Below are 19,994 nucleotides of genomic sequence, written 5' to 3'. Positions count from 1 at the left end.
TATGTACGGTGGCCTGCGCCTAAAAGTATACAGGCGGAGTTTTTAAAATAGCGATCCCTGATAATGAAGGGACCAGCTACATCTGTTATAAATCCGGGGACGTGTTGTGTGTGATGTGTGTAGCAGTGGTGTTTGTGTGGATTTGCTTGAGCAGCATGTGAGCTTGAGATCGCTATTTTAAAAACCCCGCCTGTATACTTTTAGGCGCAGGCCACCGTACCTGTACATAATTACTTAAAATTAATGGAATTTAAGTTAAAAATATAAAATCAGATGCTTCTACTTAGAGTCTTGGTGACAAACAGTAGGATTTGTCAGATGCAAAATGAATATCATGCTCGTAACTTGATTCTGAAGATAAAATAAATGCTGATTAAATTTCTTGCCAGTTAGAAAGACTAGAAATAAGGACTAAACAAGACTAAGTAACATAGTTCTATTGAAAGTAAAGTAGATATGGATTAGAAATTATTAAAATATTTTAAGAATTTCTATAAATTGTACTGATAAACATAGAACATGGATACTTACATATTTTCAATTATGCGGGCCATTAAATTAGGGCAGTATTGTATTTCTAATTGTGTGATAATGATTATTAACTAATATAACTCCTAATAAAATTTAACATAATACCATCAAAAATACTCTTAAAAATAGATCATCAATATAATCATGATATAAAATTAACATTAAAACAATAAGTAAACCTGTAGCTTCCAGTTACAAATTAAAATCATTGTAATTCATTATCTATCTGAATCTACACTATCCTATACTATCTATCGTAAGTACATTGTACAATATTTACACGCCAAAACTTAACAGCACCAAATTCATCAGACCAAGTTATTCCTTGGATCGGGCTTCTTAGGCACATAACCATAGAGGAATATAGACCCCATCACTAGGGCTGTGCCACACGCAAACTGAACTGTCAAATGGAAGTCAAACAAATACATTGAGACTACACAAGATATGACTATAGCTACAGACGTAGCGAAGCCTTTGAGTATATTGTCGGCGTATTTGACCACTACAGCGACTATTAGCCCCCCGGCTGCCTGTAGGACCACCAGGTACCAGACGAATCCGTCGAAGCCTTTGAGCAGGTCGTTCATGGAACCCTCCTTGATGACGTAAGTGATGGTCCCGAACGGTAGCGACAGTAAGCTGAGCTGCACATTCCTCATCCATACCTGCAAGGAAAATTGGTATAGTTTTATTGAATGATAATTATGGATAATATAGATAGAGGTTAGACGAACAATACCTACTGCTTCCACATTTGGTATATTTGTAATTTTAGAATGTTTAATCAGTTGGAATTCAATGACCTAATAAGCGACATCGCATCGCAGTCGTGTTCTGTAGTAGGTAGTATCGCATCGATAGGTATAATAAAAAATATCTCTTAGATTTAGGGCTATATGTATAATTATTATAGGTACGCTGTTTCAAAAAAACATGGATTCCATGTGTTATACTTACAGAAATATCGGACTCCTTCAGAACTTTCTCAAAGTAGATGCCAGCGAACCCAGAGATGAAGCAAGCGGCCAGTGCTGCGCTGAACCCAAGCACTCTCGACTGTCCCTCCGTGTCCTTACTACCACCGCTGCTGGACGACAGCTGCACTAGCGCCACCCCGGACGCGAGCAGCCCTAGCGCGAGCCACTGCCACTTCTTTAGTTTCCGCTTTAGAACTAGCACGGCGAAGAATGCCGTGGTCAGTAACTTCATCTGGTATGTCACCTGGAATTGGAAATTGAGTGTTAGTAACTATGTGTGTAAAATTGAAAATTGCAGTTACCTATATGTTTATACAAGGAAGGTTATGAGGTTATACCTACGTTAGTTATGCATAAATACAGGTACCTACCTACCTATTTCAAGGCTAGTAAAACTGTAAAACTTATGGTTGCAATAAAAGATTGAGTATCACGAGTTTTTAATCAGTATACAAAACTCGGAGGTGGTGTAGGTGGGTTCCGCTCATCTCGCATAATCTTTATTGACCAAAACTCATTTCGCATAACTCGTATGGTCTAAACTTTTTTGGCCGAACCATCACTTTGCCAAGACTTATGTGGCATAAGGCTCGTTTCGTCTAAAACTCTTTAGGCACAATCTTTAAACACCTAAGTTTCGTTTGCTCAAATTTATGTTCGTCTATACCTATGTATAATCTTGTTTCTTCTTACATATGTTATCTTAATATATAATATATTAAGTATGTAGTAAATGTACAAATTGTGGTATTTTTCTCCTACATCCCGAAAATCACGATATTGTATGATCAAAAAATCGAAAGTTAACGACCAATATACCTAATTATTACAAACCCCACCCCATGAGATCGAAACCTAAAAATAGGTGCGACGACGAGCAAAGCGAGGAGGAGCGTGTTAGGTCCACATGTTCATCAAAACCAAAGCGGAGCACAGCGAAGCGGAGCGGAGCGTTTTCCAAACAGCGGAAACAATAAAAGGCACCAGTTTGCACTATGTAGGGAGACGCTCCGTCAAAGTTAAAACCAAACGAATATTATTACTTTGCATAAACCTATGCCATAGCATTACTAGGCTATTCAAGATTTGGCCATACCATTATTACGCTAAACAAGATTATGCGAAATAACTTTTTACTAAACGAGATTTATGCCATACGATTTTCGGCGTAACGAGACTTTGACCAAACGTTACTATGCAATACGAGATTAGGCAAATAAATCTTATGCCAAAAAAGGTAGAACCGGTGTAGGTACTTCTCAGTATCACGATGTAACTTTATTCTTGCAAACTTACCGTAAGTTTTATGAAGAGATGTAATCGATTTCAGATTTAAATGTCCCTATTGAGTATTGCATAAAGGTGTCTGAGTGGCCGTGTAGGTAAATGGGTAACTAACGATTAACAAGTGCCTTCCTATATACTTGAACCTGCCTATACATACCTAGTAGTACCTAGTAGTATATTAACTGTAAACAACTCGCACTAAATTATTTAAAGAAAAACATGAAACTAAGTAGGTACATCATATTATTTATAAACAATCAATCCCTTCATAACTACACACTTCGGAGTTTCCTGTTTAGGGGATTCTGACTATTGGGGATATATTATTTAGGGGATTGGTTGTTTATAAATAATACATATTATGTATTTAGTTTCATGTTTTGAGATTGCAATATTGCTGTACTAAATAGGAACAAGTAAATAATTCACCAACATAATAATATTATGACCACCAACCCGTACTAGGCCAGCGTGGCGGACTAGGCCTAAAACCCTTCCTGCATTGGAAGGAGACCCGTGCCCCAGCAGTGGAGTCGTTATGGGTTGTGATGATTATGAAACACATAGGTACTGCAGCTATAATCAAGACCAAAATGTTATAAAAATATGCTCAATCTGCGCATTCTGAGGCTCAAGTACTTACGTCCCTACATAGATTCAAAACGAAACAATTATGATGTAGTTAAGTAGGTTTTTTAATACCTTCTCCTGCTTATCGTAGGCAGGTAGGCAGTACCTATAAGTATAATGCCTATAACAGGTAGGTACCTCCACTACCTCCGTAAAGTTGAAACGGAAATATGTATACATGTATGTTATGCTATATTTTCATAAGTGTCCAATTCCGTGGTATTACATCTAATGTGTAAAAAGTGATAAGAGCGGAAATTAAATGCCTTATCAGACAGAGATATTAATCCACTGCTGGTTACAAGCAAATTGAAACTACATACATATTATGTACGTAATACGTATATAGTATTATTGTGTATATTTCCTATATCTACATGATAGAACATAATGTAATAGATTAGCAAGTTAGACTACTAGACTAGCTGCTGAAATATAATCTATCTAATCCGTTCACAGACAGATTGGATTGAGTTACAATACTCATTTTTATATACCAATCTTCATAAAACTGACGACATTAGCAATCATCAATTTCCCTTTAATTGAATATCAAGAATTAAATTTGATTTGTTAATTAATAGAACTAATTTTTCACACAATCCACCTGTTGTTTATGCTAACTGAAAGGTTCTATGCATTCAGTATTTCGTACACTCTAGACCACATTGCACTATGGTTCTATACTACCTCAAACATACTCTACAAGACAACAAAAACTAAAATAGTCACCTGATAAGTAGCAGCATCCAGATTAGATGCAGACACATACAGCAGATTATTCTGTATGATGTAGAGGAACGAAGGGACACACACTCGCAGAGTATCCTTGAAGTTGAGGATGACCACGGCATACATGGAGCGGCATCCCTTCTGCACGTTCCCTGACTCTTGGATGACCAGGCCCACACAGATGATCAGTTTGACCACCTCTGCCATGAGCACCGCTGGAAGAGAGTCAAATCAATCAAAATCATTTATTGACACCATGTACAACGGGTAAGTATACAAGAAATGAACAGTAGGTAGGCAGTAGTGGAGTAGGAAATAGAATTAGTTAGGTAAGTTGGTTTATAGAGTAAAATAGAAAGCAGTAATAAGGAATCTCGCACTAGGCACAGCCTGTATCGCGAGAACCAGTAGGCAAAGTAACAATAAGGGTTGCAGGTGGTTAGACAGTGGTACATTTGAAGTTTAAAAGAAGGTAGGTAAGCATTAGGTAAGTAGTATACAATGTTAGGATTAAACTTAGTGAAAACAGGGGGGTAAGGTGTAGGTACATGACATTAGGATATAAGATTAGAGCTTTTTTACATAAAATTAACATTGGTTATAAATCCGTTTTCAATTATTTAAAAACTTAAATGTTAAAATCTTAAAAATTATTATGTAAGATTAGATACAAAGAAAATAATCAGTTAAAACAAAAACAATAGTTTAACTATTAGGTACTTCTCATATTGAGAATTAACAACAACATAAAGTTTAACAACAAAAACAAACAAGTTACTTCTAATTTATGAGGCAAAAAATAACTTAAAATATAAGTTTAGTTAAGGGTAAGTAATTATAATTTAGAGTCTAAGGTAGGAAAATATATTATTAATAAATATAAGAAAAATAGATTACAATTAAATAAATATGTAATAGAATAAACATGAGTATAATAAATATATTATAGAGTATAATAAGTAAAGTATGATATATAAAAAGTCTCTGGTCCAGAGATCAAAAAGGTACTTAGATGTTTTAATGGAAGGGAACTTTAGAAACTTGTTATTTCCATAATTATCTATAGAAATTGATATTTAATTAATATGATTTTAGTAGGTCTTCTGTTTCCTCGTAGTTGAGGCTAAGCAGCCATTTCTTAATCTTTATTTTGGCTTCTCGGATGTTATCTGACTTCAGGTTGATATATGAAAGGATTTTGTTGTAGATATGAGGGTGAAGGTATTTACTAAAACGGTGTGCGAAAGTAGTGTTTGTGCGAATGGTAGGAAGATGAAAGGTTCTGCGAGAAAGCCTATTGAAGTAATCAGGGGAAGAAATAGAATGTCGATGCTGCGAGAGGGCCACCTTGTGGATGAAGAGTTTTCTGATAGATAGTACTTCGCATTCTTTAAAAAGATAAAATGTAGAAAATCTTCGGGGTTTTTTCAGCATTACTTTAAGAATAGATCGTTGTGCGCGTTCTACAGCAATCATGTGAGATTTAGCTGAACCACCCCAGCAGGAAATGCAGTAACTAAGCACCGACTCGCATAAGGCAGTGTATACTTTTTTAAGGGTCTGTACGTCAGCACTATTTCGAAGAAGTCTCATTATGTTTATTAACTTTCGGGCACGATTAGAAAGAGAGGTAATGTGAGGGGAGAAAGATAGTTTCTCATCAATTATAATGCCTAGGTATTTGATAGAGTCAACCCTTGAGAAAATTTTGGTCTGGAAGCAGAGGTTTTGTGGAAACATAGGAATTTCGTTTTAGAGGAGTTTAGAGTGAGTAGAGGGTTGGTTAGACAGGGTTTATGGCAAGGTTCTTGAAGTTATATGTAAAAAAAATTTTAATTGTGTGTAATATGTGAAAATAGGGAATTTGATGATGAATTATTTTAAAAATTAATTTGCTAATGCTTACTGAAGTAAGCGTAGTGAAATTGAAACTAATATAAAACTAAAATATTTTTTATTTGGGCCATGGCTGGACTAGGTTTGTTTTACATAAATATATTTAAACAAATGTAGCATTGTTATAAAAAAAAGATCTCTTATTTTTCCTTTAAATCTTTATCTGTAAAACGTAAGTGAACTTACCGGCTGGTGATGAGAACATGTGCGGCACGTCCCGGGTGCGGGCGTAGCGCATGCTGAGGCCCAGCGCCGCATTCTGTATGGTCAGCACCACCAGACTCACATATTTTATATATCCTGGAAAAAATATACAAAAAGTATGTACCTATACATACCTACATATAAAAATGTTATGACGTATTTTGATAGTGGCACAGATTACTACATTGTTTCTGATTACAATACATATATACAAAAGCTAAGTATATCTGCATATTCACTTATGTGAAGAATATATCACAAGTAGCTTTTTCACCATCAGTAATTTTTAGTAATTACCTACTTAAATTATTCTAAATAGCCTAGAAGACAAGACTATTTGCCTAAATAAATGTACTAGTTACAGCAAGTTTAAAGAAAGATTAATTATGATGAATTTACAAATAGGTAACTTGTAGATTTCCATTGTATTTCACAGTACACAACAAATGATTTTTCCACTGTACAATAAGAAAGGTACTAATGTTTTTTTTTTTGTAAATGTGCTTTATTTAATAAGCACTTTTAAATTTTAAATTACAGCTATGAGAATCACATAAAATCTTACCATATTTATTGATTCTATTATGTGTGTATGCTTCATTCTTCTTATGGTCCATTTCTGTGGCTTCCTCCTGGGTCCCTTCCAATGGGGTTAGCTCTAAATCAGTATCAAGCTTATCAGTACCATCATCGGCAGAACTGACACGTTTTTGGTCATCCATGGAAGCCATAGGACCAAATTACAATTGATACCCCAGAAATAATCCCTGCATCTGCTAACTACATAATGTACATGCGAGAACATGAATTTACGACCATTTTTAAAATGATAACACTATGTTAAGTGAGCTTTCATGCTAAAGTTAGTGAGTTAACAAAATACCAAATAACATCAAGTTTTATAAGAATAAAAGAATTAGAAACTACATGCATGTTATGAGAGATAATACATAATATATTACGCATTATTGTTTTATGTTTACATAATTTAAAAGGCAGGTATGTATCTGAAATGTGTAGGTATTTACCAGTATTGAATATTGAATTTGATCTCAGCATAGCACAGGTCATGTTAGTAGTTTTTAAAGTAAAATAGCAACTTTATGCAAAGAAGCAAACAAATTCTGCATGATTATATTATTAATTAAATGTTAGAGGCACTTTTAAAGATGTAAAAAATTTAAAGAATGGTAATTCAAAAACTTACCGATATTACTCTTAAATTGTTTAAACTGAAAAAGAACACGAAACGCAAACTTGCGTATGAAATAAATGGAACTGCTCAGTTGTGATTATACCATCTTATTAATTAAATATTTTAATTGCCGAGTTTAATTTTCTTTTTCTCAAAACTCGACGACCGACTGGATTTGTCGACGTGACAGTAAACAATCAATTTGATTTGACAGGAGTCACAGATCACAAAAAATGACTTCTCAGTTCACCGCACCCGGCACCGCAGAAAATGACACAATCCTGAATAACACAGAGTGGATACAGAGCATGTTTTGAAAAACTTGTGAAATTGTCATTGTGACATTGACATTCCTATTCCTTATTTCCTCACGTCACACGGTCACATTGCCTGTGGAGAGTTTTCTCGCAAATTACATAATTTTGTAAAATACCGAGCAAAAATGGGTAAGCACTTCGGAGAGCTGGCCAAAATCCGTGGCATCATCTCGTACAAGCTGTCTCCCCACGAACAGCGAGCCTACGCCGGAGCTATTTCCAACGGACTTCCCAACATCTTCAGAAGATTCCGCGAGAGTGTTCTCAAAGTGGCACCCCGTAAGTACAGCTATTTCTACATTTTAAATGAATAAATCACTCATTATATCACTTAAACTTAATTATAGTTACTTGTGCAAGATATATATATGTAAATATAAGGTTATTTACTGTATGTTAATGGGAAGAAAAGTGTTGTTTATACAAGTAGGTAATACTTACTTGCAAAACAAAGTGAAAGATCTTTCCCCACTAGTAGGATACCATAGTTAAACTCAATAAAACTCTATTTTAAATCCTAATCTTCAAATTATTTCAGTCCACTACAAGACATAGGACTCCCAATCACTGAAAGACATCTTAACCTTGAAGGGCTAAACACCCATTTTTTAATACACTATGTACTGCCTAGTAGCCTAATTAATTATATATTCTCATTTCAGCATTCATCATTGCCTACCTGGTGTACGAAGGTGTTGAAAGGGAGCACCATCGACTCAGCCGCAAAAACCCTGCTGACTTTGCAAATGATCAATAAACTATACTCTTGGAAATGTTCATTGTAATGTTAGGATAATTTTAGAGTTCATTTAAAAAGTTATTTAAATATGATTTAATAATTTTCGTGTGAGTAATTACTTATGTTTATTTACTAACTATGAAAATGATGTACCTACAATCATAAAAAATATAAAGTTGTGTTAAACTAATTTAAGTTGTTTTGTTTTGGTAACGCCATATACCTAACAATAATAATTACAGCTCAATAGTCCAAGGATAGTGCCTCCTAGCATAGAGAAAATAAACTACGATATACCTCCTAGATTTGAGGAAGTGAACTTTTACAGTGATCTTCATACCAAAATGTCTGAAAAGGCCAGGATCCATAACTTAAACAAAGTATTTTCTCTATATTAGAAACCTTCGGGCGCAGAGTTTAGTAATGTGGTGAAGGGTGCCAACCCAGACTCACCTTCCGAAGCATACAAGCCAGCCAACCCAGTTTTCCCATCCTACACCTTTATCTAGACCACTGCTTCCTCCGGTGTAGGTGTTTTTGATAAAGTGTCCTTATTTCGAGCCTAATGCAGATTATAAAACCGAGATCGAAAATGTCAAATAGTGCTAAGTTCACAGATAAGTCAACCAAAAATTTTAGGTTATAATTCCAACCTAAATTTCTCAAAATAAATAAAGTTTTTTTAAAATATTGTATAACGGGAGTAATTTAATTAATTATAATAACTTAGATACGAAGGAAAATATTAATAACAACGTACAATATGCTACAACGAAGCCGATTGTTGTTTATCCATTCTAAACTTTATTCGGGCGTTAGAAAACAAACATTTCTAACAAACGCATACAGTTGCACGGAGGCTTGGAACTCCCGCAGTTCGTCTCCTATTCTCAGTAAAATCAACTTAAACGATTTCTACAATGTGTTGGATCAAAACTATACATCTAAAGGGGTCATCAGTGCTACGGACGTCGATATATTTGCGAATGTTATCAACGATTCTAGCTATTTAGATGAACTCAGAGACTTACTGCACAAGCTGCGGATGTCCGCCGACACTATGTCCACCCTAGACTCCACGCATCACGCCACAATAAGAAACTATATCGACCACGGCCACATTGAAGACCTAATAGAGATACTGAAAGAGCCCTTAACTTATGGAATATTCCTTGATGATTATACGGCCAATATTTTACTAGACAAACTAGTTACAGCCGAAAATTATGATGATGCGGCTACAGTGGCGTCCCTAGTGATGCTACAGGAAGACTTCTCCAATGACATCACATGTGCACTCGGTCAGTATGCATGTTACAAGTTTGCACTGGGCTACACACCCCCTCCACCGCCCGAGCCTGAGCCAAAGAAGAAAAAGGTTGAAGAAATTAAAATTAGAGTCAAATACTTAAGAAACCCGTATTTTGATGACCATTTTGACATTAAAGATCCCCTTGTAGCAGCAGGTAAGACCCTCGCGTGGATGTCAGAGAGATCAAACACAAACTTGAACAATAATCTGCAGATTATAGGGTGGCTTTACTTTAAAAAGTATGATAAGTTATTCAATGCATGTGAGAACTTGTCCAAAAAGGAAGGTTCTAAGTTGTTTGCGGAGGTGAAAGCCTTGGTACAGAAGGAGTGTGAGTCCAAGCCTGATGATGCAGAGACTGTGCAGAAGCTTGGGCAGTGCCTGTCGGTGCTCGAAAAGGTCTCCGCTAGTGAGGGTAGTCTAGAAGATGCCTTGAAGGACTCCATAGAGAATGCCATCAACAAATCACAAAAACAGGACATTGCAGCACAAGTAAAGGTAAACCATATTAATTAAATCCAAGATAAAAAATAATAATTTATTTAATCCTTTATTGCACCAATATAAAAATAAGTGTACAAAGGGTGGACTTAATGCTACAAGCATTTTCTACCAGTCAACCCACAGGAGGTTTATATTTATATGTTTATACTAGAATAGAATTTTATCCTATCAATGTATTGATGCAATATTCCTTTTCACAGCTATTCCAGTCATGGGGTGAGATAAGAGAAGCCAAGCTGAAAGAGCAAATACAGAGACTGGACCGAGCCAAGCGCCTGCAACTGATCCAGGAGAAGCAAGACAAACTGAAGGAAGAAGAACAGAAACTGTGGTTCTTTGATAATGAAGACCAAATCGACCTTCAGATTGAGGATAAAGAGAGCCTTGTTGAGGAACCGGCTCAGAGAAAGACGGTGGTCACCCAGTCTGATGAAAACTATGTGCCTCCTGAGATACGGCCGAAGAAGAAGTGATTGTATTTAAGTTTAAGTAGAAACATTTATTAGAGTAGTGTGTGGAAATAAAATTTTAAGTGTAAGAAAATAAACCTTTACAAACAGATAAATGTTTTTCTTGTGACTTGAGACATCAAACAGGTTGTTTGTTTTTTAAAGTAGGTGTAATTAATTATCTTGTAATGGAAATTCAATAGGACAAACCTAACACTACTCGTGCCTAGGGCTACAGTGGAATGATAAAATAAATTGATTTTAGTTATTAAGAAAAATGTAGATCTTATAAGCATTTTATTAACATACAAGACATACATACTTACTGATATAATTATCATAGTTATAAATACACTTTAACATACAATTAAAAATAAATAGAAGCCATACATAAATCTCATATTTCCACTTCTCTATGCTATATTATGAATCTAGTCATAGTCTTGAGTAATAGTAATACTTAAATAAAATAGATCTTCAGTCACTATAACAATTAAATATCTACTAAACTACATTCCTTTTTTAACATGTACACTGCTCCCAATCTTAATCTCTGTTTCCTTCCATCCAAAGGTTGTCTGGCAGAGATCGCTTTTAGTGATAAGACCGCCTTTTGTACCCTAATTAAGTTACATTTTGTTAATTTTATTATTCTGTTTTGGTGTACAAATAAAGTGTATTCTATCTATCTATCTATGTAAACTTATATTTAACCCCAATGAAGCGGAGCGGTGGTAGCTCAGTCGGGTAAGCGCCCGCTTCTCACGCAAGAGATGCGGGTTCGATCCCGGCGCTGACATGTACCAATGAGTTCTTTTAACTTAAGTACAACGTATACCATCGCTCTTACGGTGAAGGAAAACATCGTGAGGAAACCTGCATATCTAGATTTAGCACATCTAGATATGTGAACCCACCAACCCGCAGTGGACCAGCGTGGTGGGAAATGGTCCAAGCTTAGGAAGGCAGTTTAGACCTTGGGGATATGCACAAAGGTTCCACTCGAGAGAGCCAGGTGCAGGTACTTACACCCCCACAGAGAATAGAATAGAATAGAATAGAAACCCCAATGAATTCATTCACTCACTTTCCACATCTGTCGTCTTTTCTAAAGTTGTTGTAATTTCTATGATCTTGTCTACCGCACATTCTCTTCCTGCATCCTAGTGATGTCTTGCTGGATCCTCTGCAGTGTGTCTTCAGTCCTCTTTGTCTTCTCCGCTTTGATGTTATCCTCGAGGTCGATGATCTCTCTTGCTAGGGAACCGGTGTCGTTCACTAGTGACACGATCGTGTTGCACTCTGAGTGGAGTAGGGCTAACAGCTTGTACGCTTTCTTGGCTTGGTCGTCTTTTTTGGCGTCCTGGAAATGGAAGTTATTTGTAAAATTAGTTTGTGTATTTGTAAGCAATGCCTGATGAGAAAATCAAGTTGTGTTTCCATATAATGGCTTCCAGTAATTAGAGACTAGTCACGCACATTTTTCTCTTTAGATTTTGTACTCATATAACATGTCGCGAGACGGTCGAGCCATATCCGAATGATCTTCTAGTTTTTTCGCGCTAGCCTTACCTACATTGTAACTCACGGAATTCCATGATGGTAAGTAGGTAGCCCATAGCACCCTGGGATAAAGCAGCATTACCATGGTGAAATAATTTTGAAATCAGTCTTCCGGCTTTTAATACTCACAGTCAAATCTTTCCTCTTTACAATATTAGTGTAAAATGTAATAACTACTCACTCCGAAAAGAGTTTCGTCAGCGATAGAGAAGCACCGTTCCAGCTGTCCCTCCAAGCTGTTGATCTCCTTCTGCAGCTGTCTCGTGTCTTCTAGAACTTTCGTTATCTCCATGTTCTGCTTGTCCACATTGCCGATGATCTCTAAGATGCGCTTCATGTATATTGATCTGAAATTATTATTATTTACTTTTTAAAGTTATAAATAGATGGTATGAAAAAAAAAGATTTTTTGTTTTGGGTAATCTGCCAATGAATATAACGCACGCAAATAAAGAAACAATTTCATAAGTAGGAGATGTATTGACAGACCTATGAATAGGGAGAGATAGCACTAGCTGCACTGCAAGACAACGGTACAAATAATAATCGTAAATTTTCAGGTATAATAAGGTTCATTTCATAGACTAATATAGCGAGTATGGACCCCATTTTCATATTGTTTCTTTATCTGTGCGAGTTATAAAATATGTATTTTCCATGCAAGCTTTGGATTTCTTAGGACATATTGACAAAATCATTACCTTTTATTTCCTCCTTTCAATTTTTCATATTTTTTCTTTAGCTGGTCTCTTAGTTTCTCCTTCTTGTTGTATTCTTCTTTCATAGATTTAGCCGAGTCCTTGAGCGATAGGAGTGTATTCCTGCATCTACTTCTCTCTGACTGGAAATGCAATAAATATGTAAATTATTACATTGAAACCAGCTTTTATTTATATTGGGGAATTCCATGATTTCCCTATAGTCAATAATAATAATAATAGCAGGGTGCAGATTTACCATTCATCTAGGCACACCACAATAGCTAATCTCTAGCCATCCTCTGGCACAGCCACTAGGCCCTACAGTTGTGCCCAATTTGTGATTAGTCATCATTCATTATAGGCCACAAAAATGTGCCCTATTACGAAAAAAACTTAAAGTAAAAACAAAATTACTTACCTCAGATGAAGAACTATTCCTGATCTTTTCGATTTCTACTCGGAGTTCCAAATTCTTGGAAGTGTGGTTTTCACTCTTCCCGTGAAGCAGTCCTATGTTGTGTTGGACCTTGTCCAATATGTTGTCCACAGCCCCTTCTTCACTTAGATTATCTATACCGATGCTGCTTAGTATATTGTGGACATTCTTCAGCTCCGATTGAGCCTTTTCAAGGGACTTGTTGGCCTGAAATTAGTTATAAATTGTCAATGAGAGTAATAAATAGAGAATGAGAGAGAGAATGTTAAATAAAGTAATATTCTATTCTATTCTCCCTCCAGAAACTGCATTAAATTATTAGTTTTGTGCTTTAAATCATGGTTATAGTCAAAACACCTTATTAACCTGCAGGTTAATTAAGCACTAGACAGTACAATTTAGTTCAGTCTTGATAATTTTTAATTAATTATCATTACATAATCATGTATTAACTGAGATTACCTGTTGGAACTCATTGTCCATAATATTCTTCTCACTTTCCAGCAAGTTGAACTTTTGCCTAAGAACTATGGCTGTCTCTTTCAGTTCTTTCAAACTTTTGCTAATGTCCTTTTTGACTTCTGGTTCCTTGGTAGCTTTATTGAGATTCTCCACATCATTAGGCTGGCTGGTGGTTTGTGAAGGTCGGTTATGATTCACTTTTGAGAGAGCTTCCATAATTTCAGCTTCAGTCATGTAAGGTGTCCTTGTTCTTAGTGCTTTAGTGTCCTGTGACTCTGAAAGTAAATAAAAGTACATTAACTAAAAGATCAGAATGAACAATGAATTAACATCTTGTGTGTAATTAAAACTAAACCCATTATTGTTTTTCCTTTTTTTCCTTGTGTCACTGACAAAATGTGAAAAAAATGGGTGATTACAGCTTATAAAAGCCAGTAATGATTATTACAAGTAAAAAAGTTGAGATAATAATTAATACCTGCACTAGCACTGTCTCCAATAGTCTTCATTTTAGTAGCATCACAGCATGGCGGGATCCATATGGAGTTGAGGTCCTCAGCAATCTTCCTGCTGATGGCTTGTGACAGTAAGGACCTGTTGTTCTTCGGGGGCTCCGCGGAGACGTCTTGGGCACCCTCGCTGGGGAGTTGCTCAATGAGGAACATGAATACCTGACGCAGCTCCGCTTCATTGTAGTAGAGGAATGTCTGGTAGCCCACATCATTTTTGTAGCCCAAATCCTATAAATACAGTAAATAGATATTTTTATTTTGGCTCTTTCAAACAAATATTTGCTTCAGGATTATTGACAAGAGGCTCACATGTAATGTATATTATGCTCCAAAGGGGTTTCCTTAATACCTGTGCCATAATAAAAAAGCTACTTGGGTACATAAATAAAACTGCAAGTTAGTTAATAATCATTACATGAATAACTTACAGAAATATGGTATAAGAATTGCTAAATGAGTACAAACTTTGCAAGAAGAAGCAATCTGTGCTGCCACTTCTATCCTGTGAGATATTCCTGAAGGCAGCCTCGGTGGCAGCTTGAGACTAGGGTTGATAGTGGTGAGGCATTTTGAGGCCGACTCGATAATCGTTTCCACCGGCAAGTCAGACAAGGTCTTTATATCTTCAGATAAGCTTCTGTAATAAACAATTAATAGATGTTACAGCAATGGTTTGTTTTGGCCGGGGTGCTGTGTGCCACGCATATTTATGTCTATAGACCAGTAGGTACATCCCGGTCCCAGCATAAGGCAGTTAAAATTATGGCTGGAAGAGCGCAGAAATATAGATTTTCTTAATCGAGACAATAACAAGTTACTGTGCGGCATTTACATGTCCAACTGTTTTAGGAACTGCAAAATAATATTATCTACTTCTTCCATTTTAGTACAATATTCTAAATACACACACAGAAACTATAACATTACAATAAAACTGCGATTTGCGGCCTAGGCCTACCGCTACCGAACCAAAACATAAATAAATTTAAACGTCAACGTCAAAAAACGCACACTGTTCAACTCATGCGAATACTTGTTCTGAGGTCTGAACAAAGACTAAATAGTATAACGGGGTATATCAACAAGTTGTTGTATGATTTTACACTTTACGGCTATCAAAATAAGGGTGATATATATTTGTAAATTATGCAAAACAAAACAAATGTCAAAAAACATATGTTGTGTTGCTGTTGTGATTGTGCGACCGCCGAAATTGATCAAAGTTTTAAAATTAAAAGATAAAGAAATGTGGTTGTGCCCATTGATGGAGCCTTTCACGAGTTATACTATAATCTCCTGTGGAATTCGTTTTACAAAGCTCAGACTGTGATTTCGGGCGGATATGATCATAAGCGGAATCCATATGGATTGGTGATTTCAGTGCATTTAAGTTTTAAACCATGTTTAGTGAAGCAAAAATGGAACAGTCGATCAGTGATACCTTATCCAATTGCTTGTCGAGACAATTGGACGAATACGAATTATTAAAGTCCATGTACCCTGGAAAAGATGAAATTATATTGTCAGATCCTAAAATTATACAGGAAATAGAAGCCGTTATAGGTGGCTCCACAGACTTTACCCCGCGTCACCTGGATTTTATTCTGAAACTTGTAGTTGAAAATATAAAACTGGAACTCTGCATAAACTTGCCAAACTTTTACCCAAACGAAGAACCAGATGTTTATGTGCGATGCAATCAATTTAACCGTCATCAAGAAAGCAGTCTGAATAGTCAATTATCTGCATTTATTAGAGAAAATCATTTAGGAGAAGTATGCCTGTACACAATAGTGACATGGCTTCAGGATAATGTTGCTTTGTTCTCTAAAACAGAAGTTATTGAGAAGCCAAAAGTAGAAGTTGAGAAAAGTGAAGTTACTGACAAGTTTGCCAGATACTGGATCCTCTCCCACCACATATACAACAAGCACAAGAGAGATGTTATACTGAATACTTCTAGAGACTTTGATGTCACTGGATTCTGTGTGCCAGGAAAACCCGGTGTTATATACATTGAGGGACCCGACGGTCACTGCAAGGAGTTTTGGAGGATCATCAAAGCCATGTGCTGGAAAAAAATTACACTGAGAAAGATAGAGCTGTTTGAACCCGCACAACGGCCTACAGAACAAAAATTTCAGTGCTTTAAAGAACTGTTTTTTCATAATCCCTCAATCAAGAACAATAAACATGCAGACATGGGTGTTTTTTCTAAATATATGGAAGAAATAGGTCTCAATGATGCATTTCACGACTTTTTTGGCCTATCTAAAGATTGATAAATGCAATCAGCAATAGGTCTTAGTATAAGTAGTTAACTGTTAGTACCTGTTAGTAGTTAACTGTAGGTACCTACTCAATGTTAGTGATAAACAATATTGAAATAAGACTTGTTAACTTCTGCTGCTGTAATCTAATGTAATCTACATTTTGATTCTATGTTGAACTTTTTAAGATTTTATTATTTACAAATTTTATTATTAAATAAGTGTGTTGTTCCGAACAAAGAGCATTCTTATTTTAGTAAAAAAGCTAATTTTAAAAAGTAAATACCTTGATACCTACCTTACATCTTTGGAATCTATTAAAGTAAGTACCGACCTTAAAGAACTGTGAGGTATGTGAGTAGCGTACAAGATCTCATCATCTCATCCCATTCGAAAGGCTGTAGGTTCAAATCCGACCCTCTTACGGTGAAAGACAATATAGTTAAGGAAAAATCTTAGAAGTAGGTAGAACCACAGAATAATAACTAGTACCAGGTACAGAAGCCCATCTTCGCAATGGCCTGCAAAGAAATATGACTCCATCCCATAAGCAATAAGATCTAATTTAGATCGCGTTCCGGCCGCACACGTTTTTATTTACTTACCTACCAATTATTTTTTTAGGGAATATGCGCCTTATTTCACTGGACTACGGTGCATAATAAGTTATACGTGGTTATACGCATTGAAAAAGAAGCCACCTTAGGGTTGCCTCAGCACCACAGACTACAACGTTTACTAAGCAACGGACTGACTTTGTAAAAAGAATGTCATGTTTTAAAACAAAATTAATTTGAATTTAGAATACAAAGCTATTCCAAACTTTTTTTCTATTGGAAATAACCAGTAAAAACAATAACAATTTCATAGTTAAGATATTTTGAAGTACATAAAATGTGTATGAATACCTAAAACATTTAATTTTGTGAAAACATGTTTTTTTTTCGTTATAATTTATATTATGGATATAATTTATATTATGATACAGAACGTGTTAGTTTCGTTAAGCACTAATCCCACTCAGCGCACATTTTATAATCGATTCATTAATGCATTTTGAAGGTAGTTGTATCAGTAAATTTAATACTTTAACGAAAACAAAATTGGAATAGACTTTGTTCAACGTGGAGAAAAAAAAGGGTTTGTAGTTCGGATTAATTTCATTTCAAATAAGGAACGTAGAAGAAATCAATAAAATACTTAGGACGTCTTGCACAACAAAGTTAAATAAAATTAAATCTATGACCTCTTGCTCTGACATTATACTGTCAGAGCAAGAGACAAACTATTTAATTTTATTTAACTTTGTTGTGCAAGACGCCCTTAGATTAGTTTTACCTGTCAGCATCTTTTGGTAATCTAAAAAAAATTAAATTTGTATCACGATCCGTATTTAAGCAATTAAATACGGCACAGTATTTTTTTGCTGCTTTTTTTCTTTTTATGTCCATTTTTCTATTCATAATTTTTAATAAATACCTAAATACGACATTATTAAACTAGTACAAAATAGGAACAAATAGCGCGCGCGTGTATCGTCTTCCGCTTGCGGCAGCTGACTAGATTTGCCCCATCGATGGGGCAGGCGCCAGGCTGGCGCCTGCGCCGCCCATGCGCGGAGTGACACAGGCCTGTAGAACCAGACCGTTGCCGTTGGGTTGAGTTGCGACGCGAAAGCGAAAAATTCTAGGAAGTCCGTACGATCACCGTGGGGCTGTTATTAATAATAATAATAATAATAATAATAAACGTTTATTGCAGGCAGTTACCCATAGTTCACAAATTACATAAAAAGTTATACATTAAAATTAAAATAATACATACAGTGGTATATAAAAATAACTAAAACACTAGTTTCCTACCTAAAACAGGTAGGGTAATTTTCGATTTGCGGTCAACTGTACAAAGAGCCAATGTTTTAGAATTGGGCACCTATAATCATCTGCAACATTTGTTAAAATTGCATTTCCAGTGCTACGCAGTCTGTGCCAGAAAGAGGCTATCCGGGACCTCATGATGGCAAAGAAGTCTGGCACCCTCGCCTCGGCGAACATGCTCGACGCGCTGCAATACCGCGGCTGGCGCATGAGAATGCGGTATGCATCATTATACTGCACTCTCATGGCACTCATGGATTTGCGTGTGAATTTGGTCCACAGATGACAGGTGTACATGTTTTGGCAGTAGGTAAGCCCTAAAAAGAGTGACCTTTACATCTTTATCGCATCTGTGGAACCTCCTAGCGAGCATGTTGCACCTCACCGAGAGCGCCCGCCGCTCGCGCTCAATGTCCTGGTCGTCGGTGAGATCCTCAGTCAACAGGTGGCCCAGGTATCTGAACTTCCGCACCTGCTGCACCGGTGATCCATCAAGAGAGATCCCAGGAACCCTCTCCGGACCCTTACCCGCTCGGAAGACCATGAACTCTGTCTTTTTGACATTATATTTCAGCCCATGAGAATTTGCATAATTCTCACAGACTGAAAGGAGCTTACGTAAGCCATTGATCGAGGGGCTGAGCAACACCATGTCGTCCGCATAGCTCAGGTTGTTTACACAAACACCCCTCACATGACAGCCGACACCGGTGCCTCTCAGCTCCCCGATCAGGTCATTTATATAAGCATTGAAAAGGTCCGGAGAGGTGAGTCCCCCCTGGCGCACCCCGCAGTCTAGCCTATATTCGCTAGAAGTCGAGTCGCCCCATCTAACAGCGTTTGTTTGGTTGCCGTACCAATACCTCAACAGATCCACAATACACTCCGAAACACCCGAGTGCAACAATTTACGCCACAGAGAGTCGTAATTTACTAAGTCAAAAGCCTTGCTGAGATCTAGGAAGCAGGCGTAGACTGACGTATCTCTCTGGACGTAATAGTTGACCGCGTGCTTCAGGCTCATTATTGCGGAGTCTGTCGAGAGACCAGGACGGAAACCAAACTGTGCATCGTCGATTTGCAGCTTACCAACCAGTGCAGGCTGCAGAAGTCGTTCCAGGACCTTACCTATTACCGTCCCCAGTGAGATTGGCCGATAGTTGCTCGAAGATCCAAGGTCACCAGTCTTATTCTTGGGTACCGGGATCACCAGAGTTTCCATAAGCTTCGCAGGTAAATAGCCACATCTGAAGCACTCATTAAAGAGCTGACATAGCTTTGGAAAAAGGGCATCACCGGCACACAAGAGATGTTCGATACTCAGTCCGTCGTGCCCCGGCGACTTGCCCCGCTTCATACGCCGTACAGCTCGAGCGACATCGTCCACACTGAACTGC

At 36.8% G+C, this 19,994-nt stretch overlaps 5 protein-coding genes across 6 annotated transcripts; 3 read left to right on the top strand and 2 right to left on the bottom strand.

The window, feature by feature from the left end:
- Positions 1–216: 216 nt before the first annotated feature.
- LOC105385653 (UDP-N-acetylglucosamine transporter) lies at positions 217–7,661 on the bottom strand. 2 transcript variants are annotated; one of them, XM_011556067.3, is made up of 6 exons: positions 7,468–7,661; positions 6,826–7,040; positions 6,243–6,356; positions 4,161–4,375; positions 1,492–1,755; positions 217–1,199 (listed from the first exon to the last, which is right to left on the bottom strand). In XM_011556067.3, exons 2-6 carry the CDS (start codon positions 6,989–6,991, stop codon positions 840–842), a joined length of 1,119 nt encoding a protein of 372 aa, XP_011554369.2. In that variant the 5' UTR covers positions 6,992–7,040; positions 7,468–7,661; the 3' UTR covers positions 217–839. The 2 variants fall into 2 exon arrangements, with proteins under 2 accessions (XP_011554369.2, XP_011554370.2); XM_011556068.3 differs by having other exon boundaries at positions 6,826–6,918.
- Positions 7,662–7,818: 157 nt separating this feature from the next.
- LOC119691075 (cytochrome b-c1 complex subunit 8) lies at positions 7,819–8,701 on the top strand. Its single transcript, XM_048624973.1, has 2 exons — positions 7,819–8,051; positions 8,435–8,701. Exons 1-2 carry the CDS (start codon positions 7,898–7,900, stop codon positions 8,527–8,529), a joined length of 249 nt encoding a protein of 82 aa, XP_048480930.1. The 5' UTR covers positions 7,819–7,897; the 3' UTR covers positions 8,530–8,701.
- Positions 8,702–9,143: 442 nt separating this feature from the next.
- LOC105385651 lies at positions 9,144–10,888 on the top strand. Its single transcript, XM_011556065.3, has 2 exons — positions 9,144–10,321; positions 10,528–10,888. Exons 1-2 carry the CDS (start codon positions 9,275–9,277, stop codon positions 10,798–10,800), a joined length of 1,320 nt encoding a protein of 439 aa, XP_011554367.3. The 5' UTR covers positions 9,144–9,274; the 3' UTR covers positions 10,801–10,888.
- A 153-nt stretch (positions 10,889–11,041) lies between these two features.
- On the bottom strand, positions 11,042–15,410 carry LOC105385650 (coiled-coil domain-containing protein 22 homolog). The gene is made up of 9 exons (XM_048625074.1): positions 15,283–15,410; positions 14,916–15,087; positions 14,417–14,678; positions 13,939–14,213; positions 13,459–13,683; positions 13,041–13,180; positions 12,521–12,686; positions 11,842–12,139; positions 11,042–11,490 (listed from the first exon to the last, which is right to left on the bottom strand). The coding sequence occupies exons 1-8, from the start codon at positions 15,330–15,332 to the stop codon at positions 11,915–11,917; spliced, it is 1,515 nt and encodes a 504-aa protein (XP_048481031.1). The 5' UTR covers positions 15,333–15,410; the 3' UTR covers positions 11,042–11,490; positions 11,842–11,914.
- Positions 15,411–15,660: 250 nt separating this feature from the next.
- Positions 15,661–16,956, top strand: LOC105385649 (RWD domain-containing protein 2A). The gene has a single exon (XM_011556062.3). The coding sequence runs from the start codon at positions 15,851–15,853 to the stop codon at positions 16,730–16,732; it is 882 nt and encodes a 293-aa protein (XP_011554364.3). The 5' UTR covers positions 15,661–15,850; the 3' UTR covers positions 16,733–16,956.
- Positions 16,957–19,994: the final 3,038 nt, after the last annotated feature.

Source organism: Plutella xylostella, chromosome 13 (genome assembly GCF_932276165.1).
Source record: "Plutella xylostella chromosome 13, ilPluXylo3.1, whole genome shotgun sequence".
NCBI classification, from domain to species: Eukaryota; Metazoa; Arthropoda; class Insecta; order Lepidoptera; family Plutellidae; genus Plutella; species Plutella xylostella.
The sequence above is the reverse complement of the archived record's forward strand: the minus strand, read 5'-3'. Positions and strand labels throughout refer to the sequence as shown.

Coding starts and splice junctions, on each gene's coding strand:
- LOC105385653 (XM_011556067.3), bottom strand. CDS start 6,991: ATGGCTTCCATGGATGACCAAAAACGTGTCAGTTCTGCCGATGATGGT. Junction 4,376..6,242: donor CATGTTCTCATCACCAGCCG/GTAAGTTCACTT, acceptor ACTCTCTTCCAG/CGGTGCTCATGGCAGAGGTG. Junction 1,756..4,160: donor TGGATGCTGCTACTTATCAG/GTGACTATTTTA, acceptor TTCCAATTCCAG/GTGACATACCAGATGAAGTT.
- LOC119691075 (XM_048624973.1), top strand. CDS start 7,898: ATGGGTAAGCACTTCGGAGAGCTGGCCAAAATCCGTGGCATCATCTCG. Junction 8,052..8,434: donor TGTTCTCAAAGTGGCACCCC/GTAAGTACAGCT, acceptor TTCTCATTTCAG/CATTCATCATTGCCTACCTG.
- LOC105385650 (XM_048625074.1), bottom strand. CDS start 15,332: ATGGAAGAAGTAGATAATATTATTTTGCAGTTCCTAAAACAGTTGGAC. Junction 13,684..13,938: donor TGGACAATGAGTTCCAACAG/GTAATCTCAGTT, acceptor AACTAATTTCAG/GCCAACAAGTCCCTTGAAAA. Junction 13,181..13,458: donor GGAATAGTTCTTCATCTGAG/GTAAGTAATTTT, acceptor TTGCATTTCCAG/TCAGAGAGAAGTAGATGCAG.
- LOC105385649 (XM_011556062.3), top strand. CDS start 15,851: ATGTTTAGTGAAGCAAAAATGGAACAGTCGATCAGTGATACCTTATCC.
- LOC105385651 (XM_011556065.3), top strand. CDS start 9,275: ATGCTACAACGAAGCCGATTGTTGTTTATCCATTCTAAACTTTATTCG. Junction 10,322..10,527: donor ACATTGCAGCACAAGTAAAG/GTAAACCATATT, acceptor TCCTTTTCACAG/CTATTCCAGTCATGGGGTGA.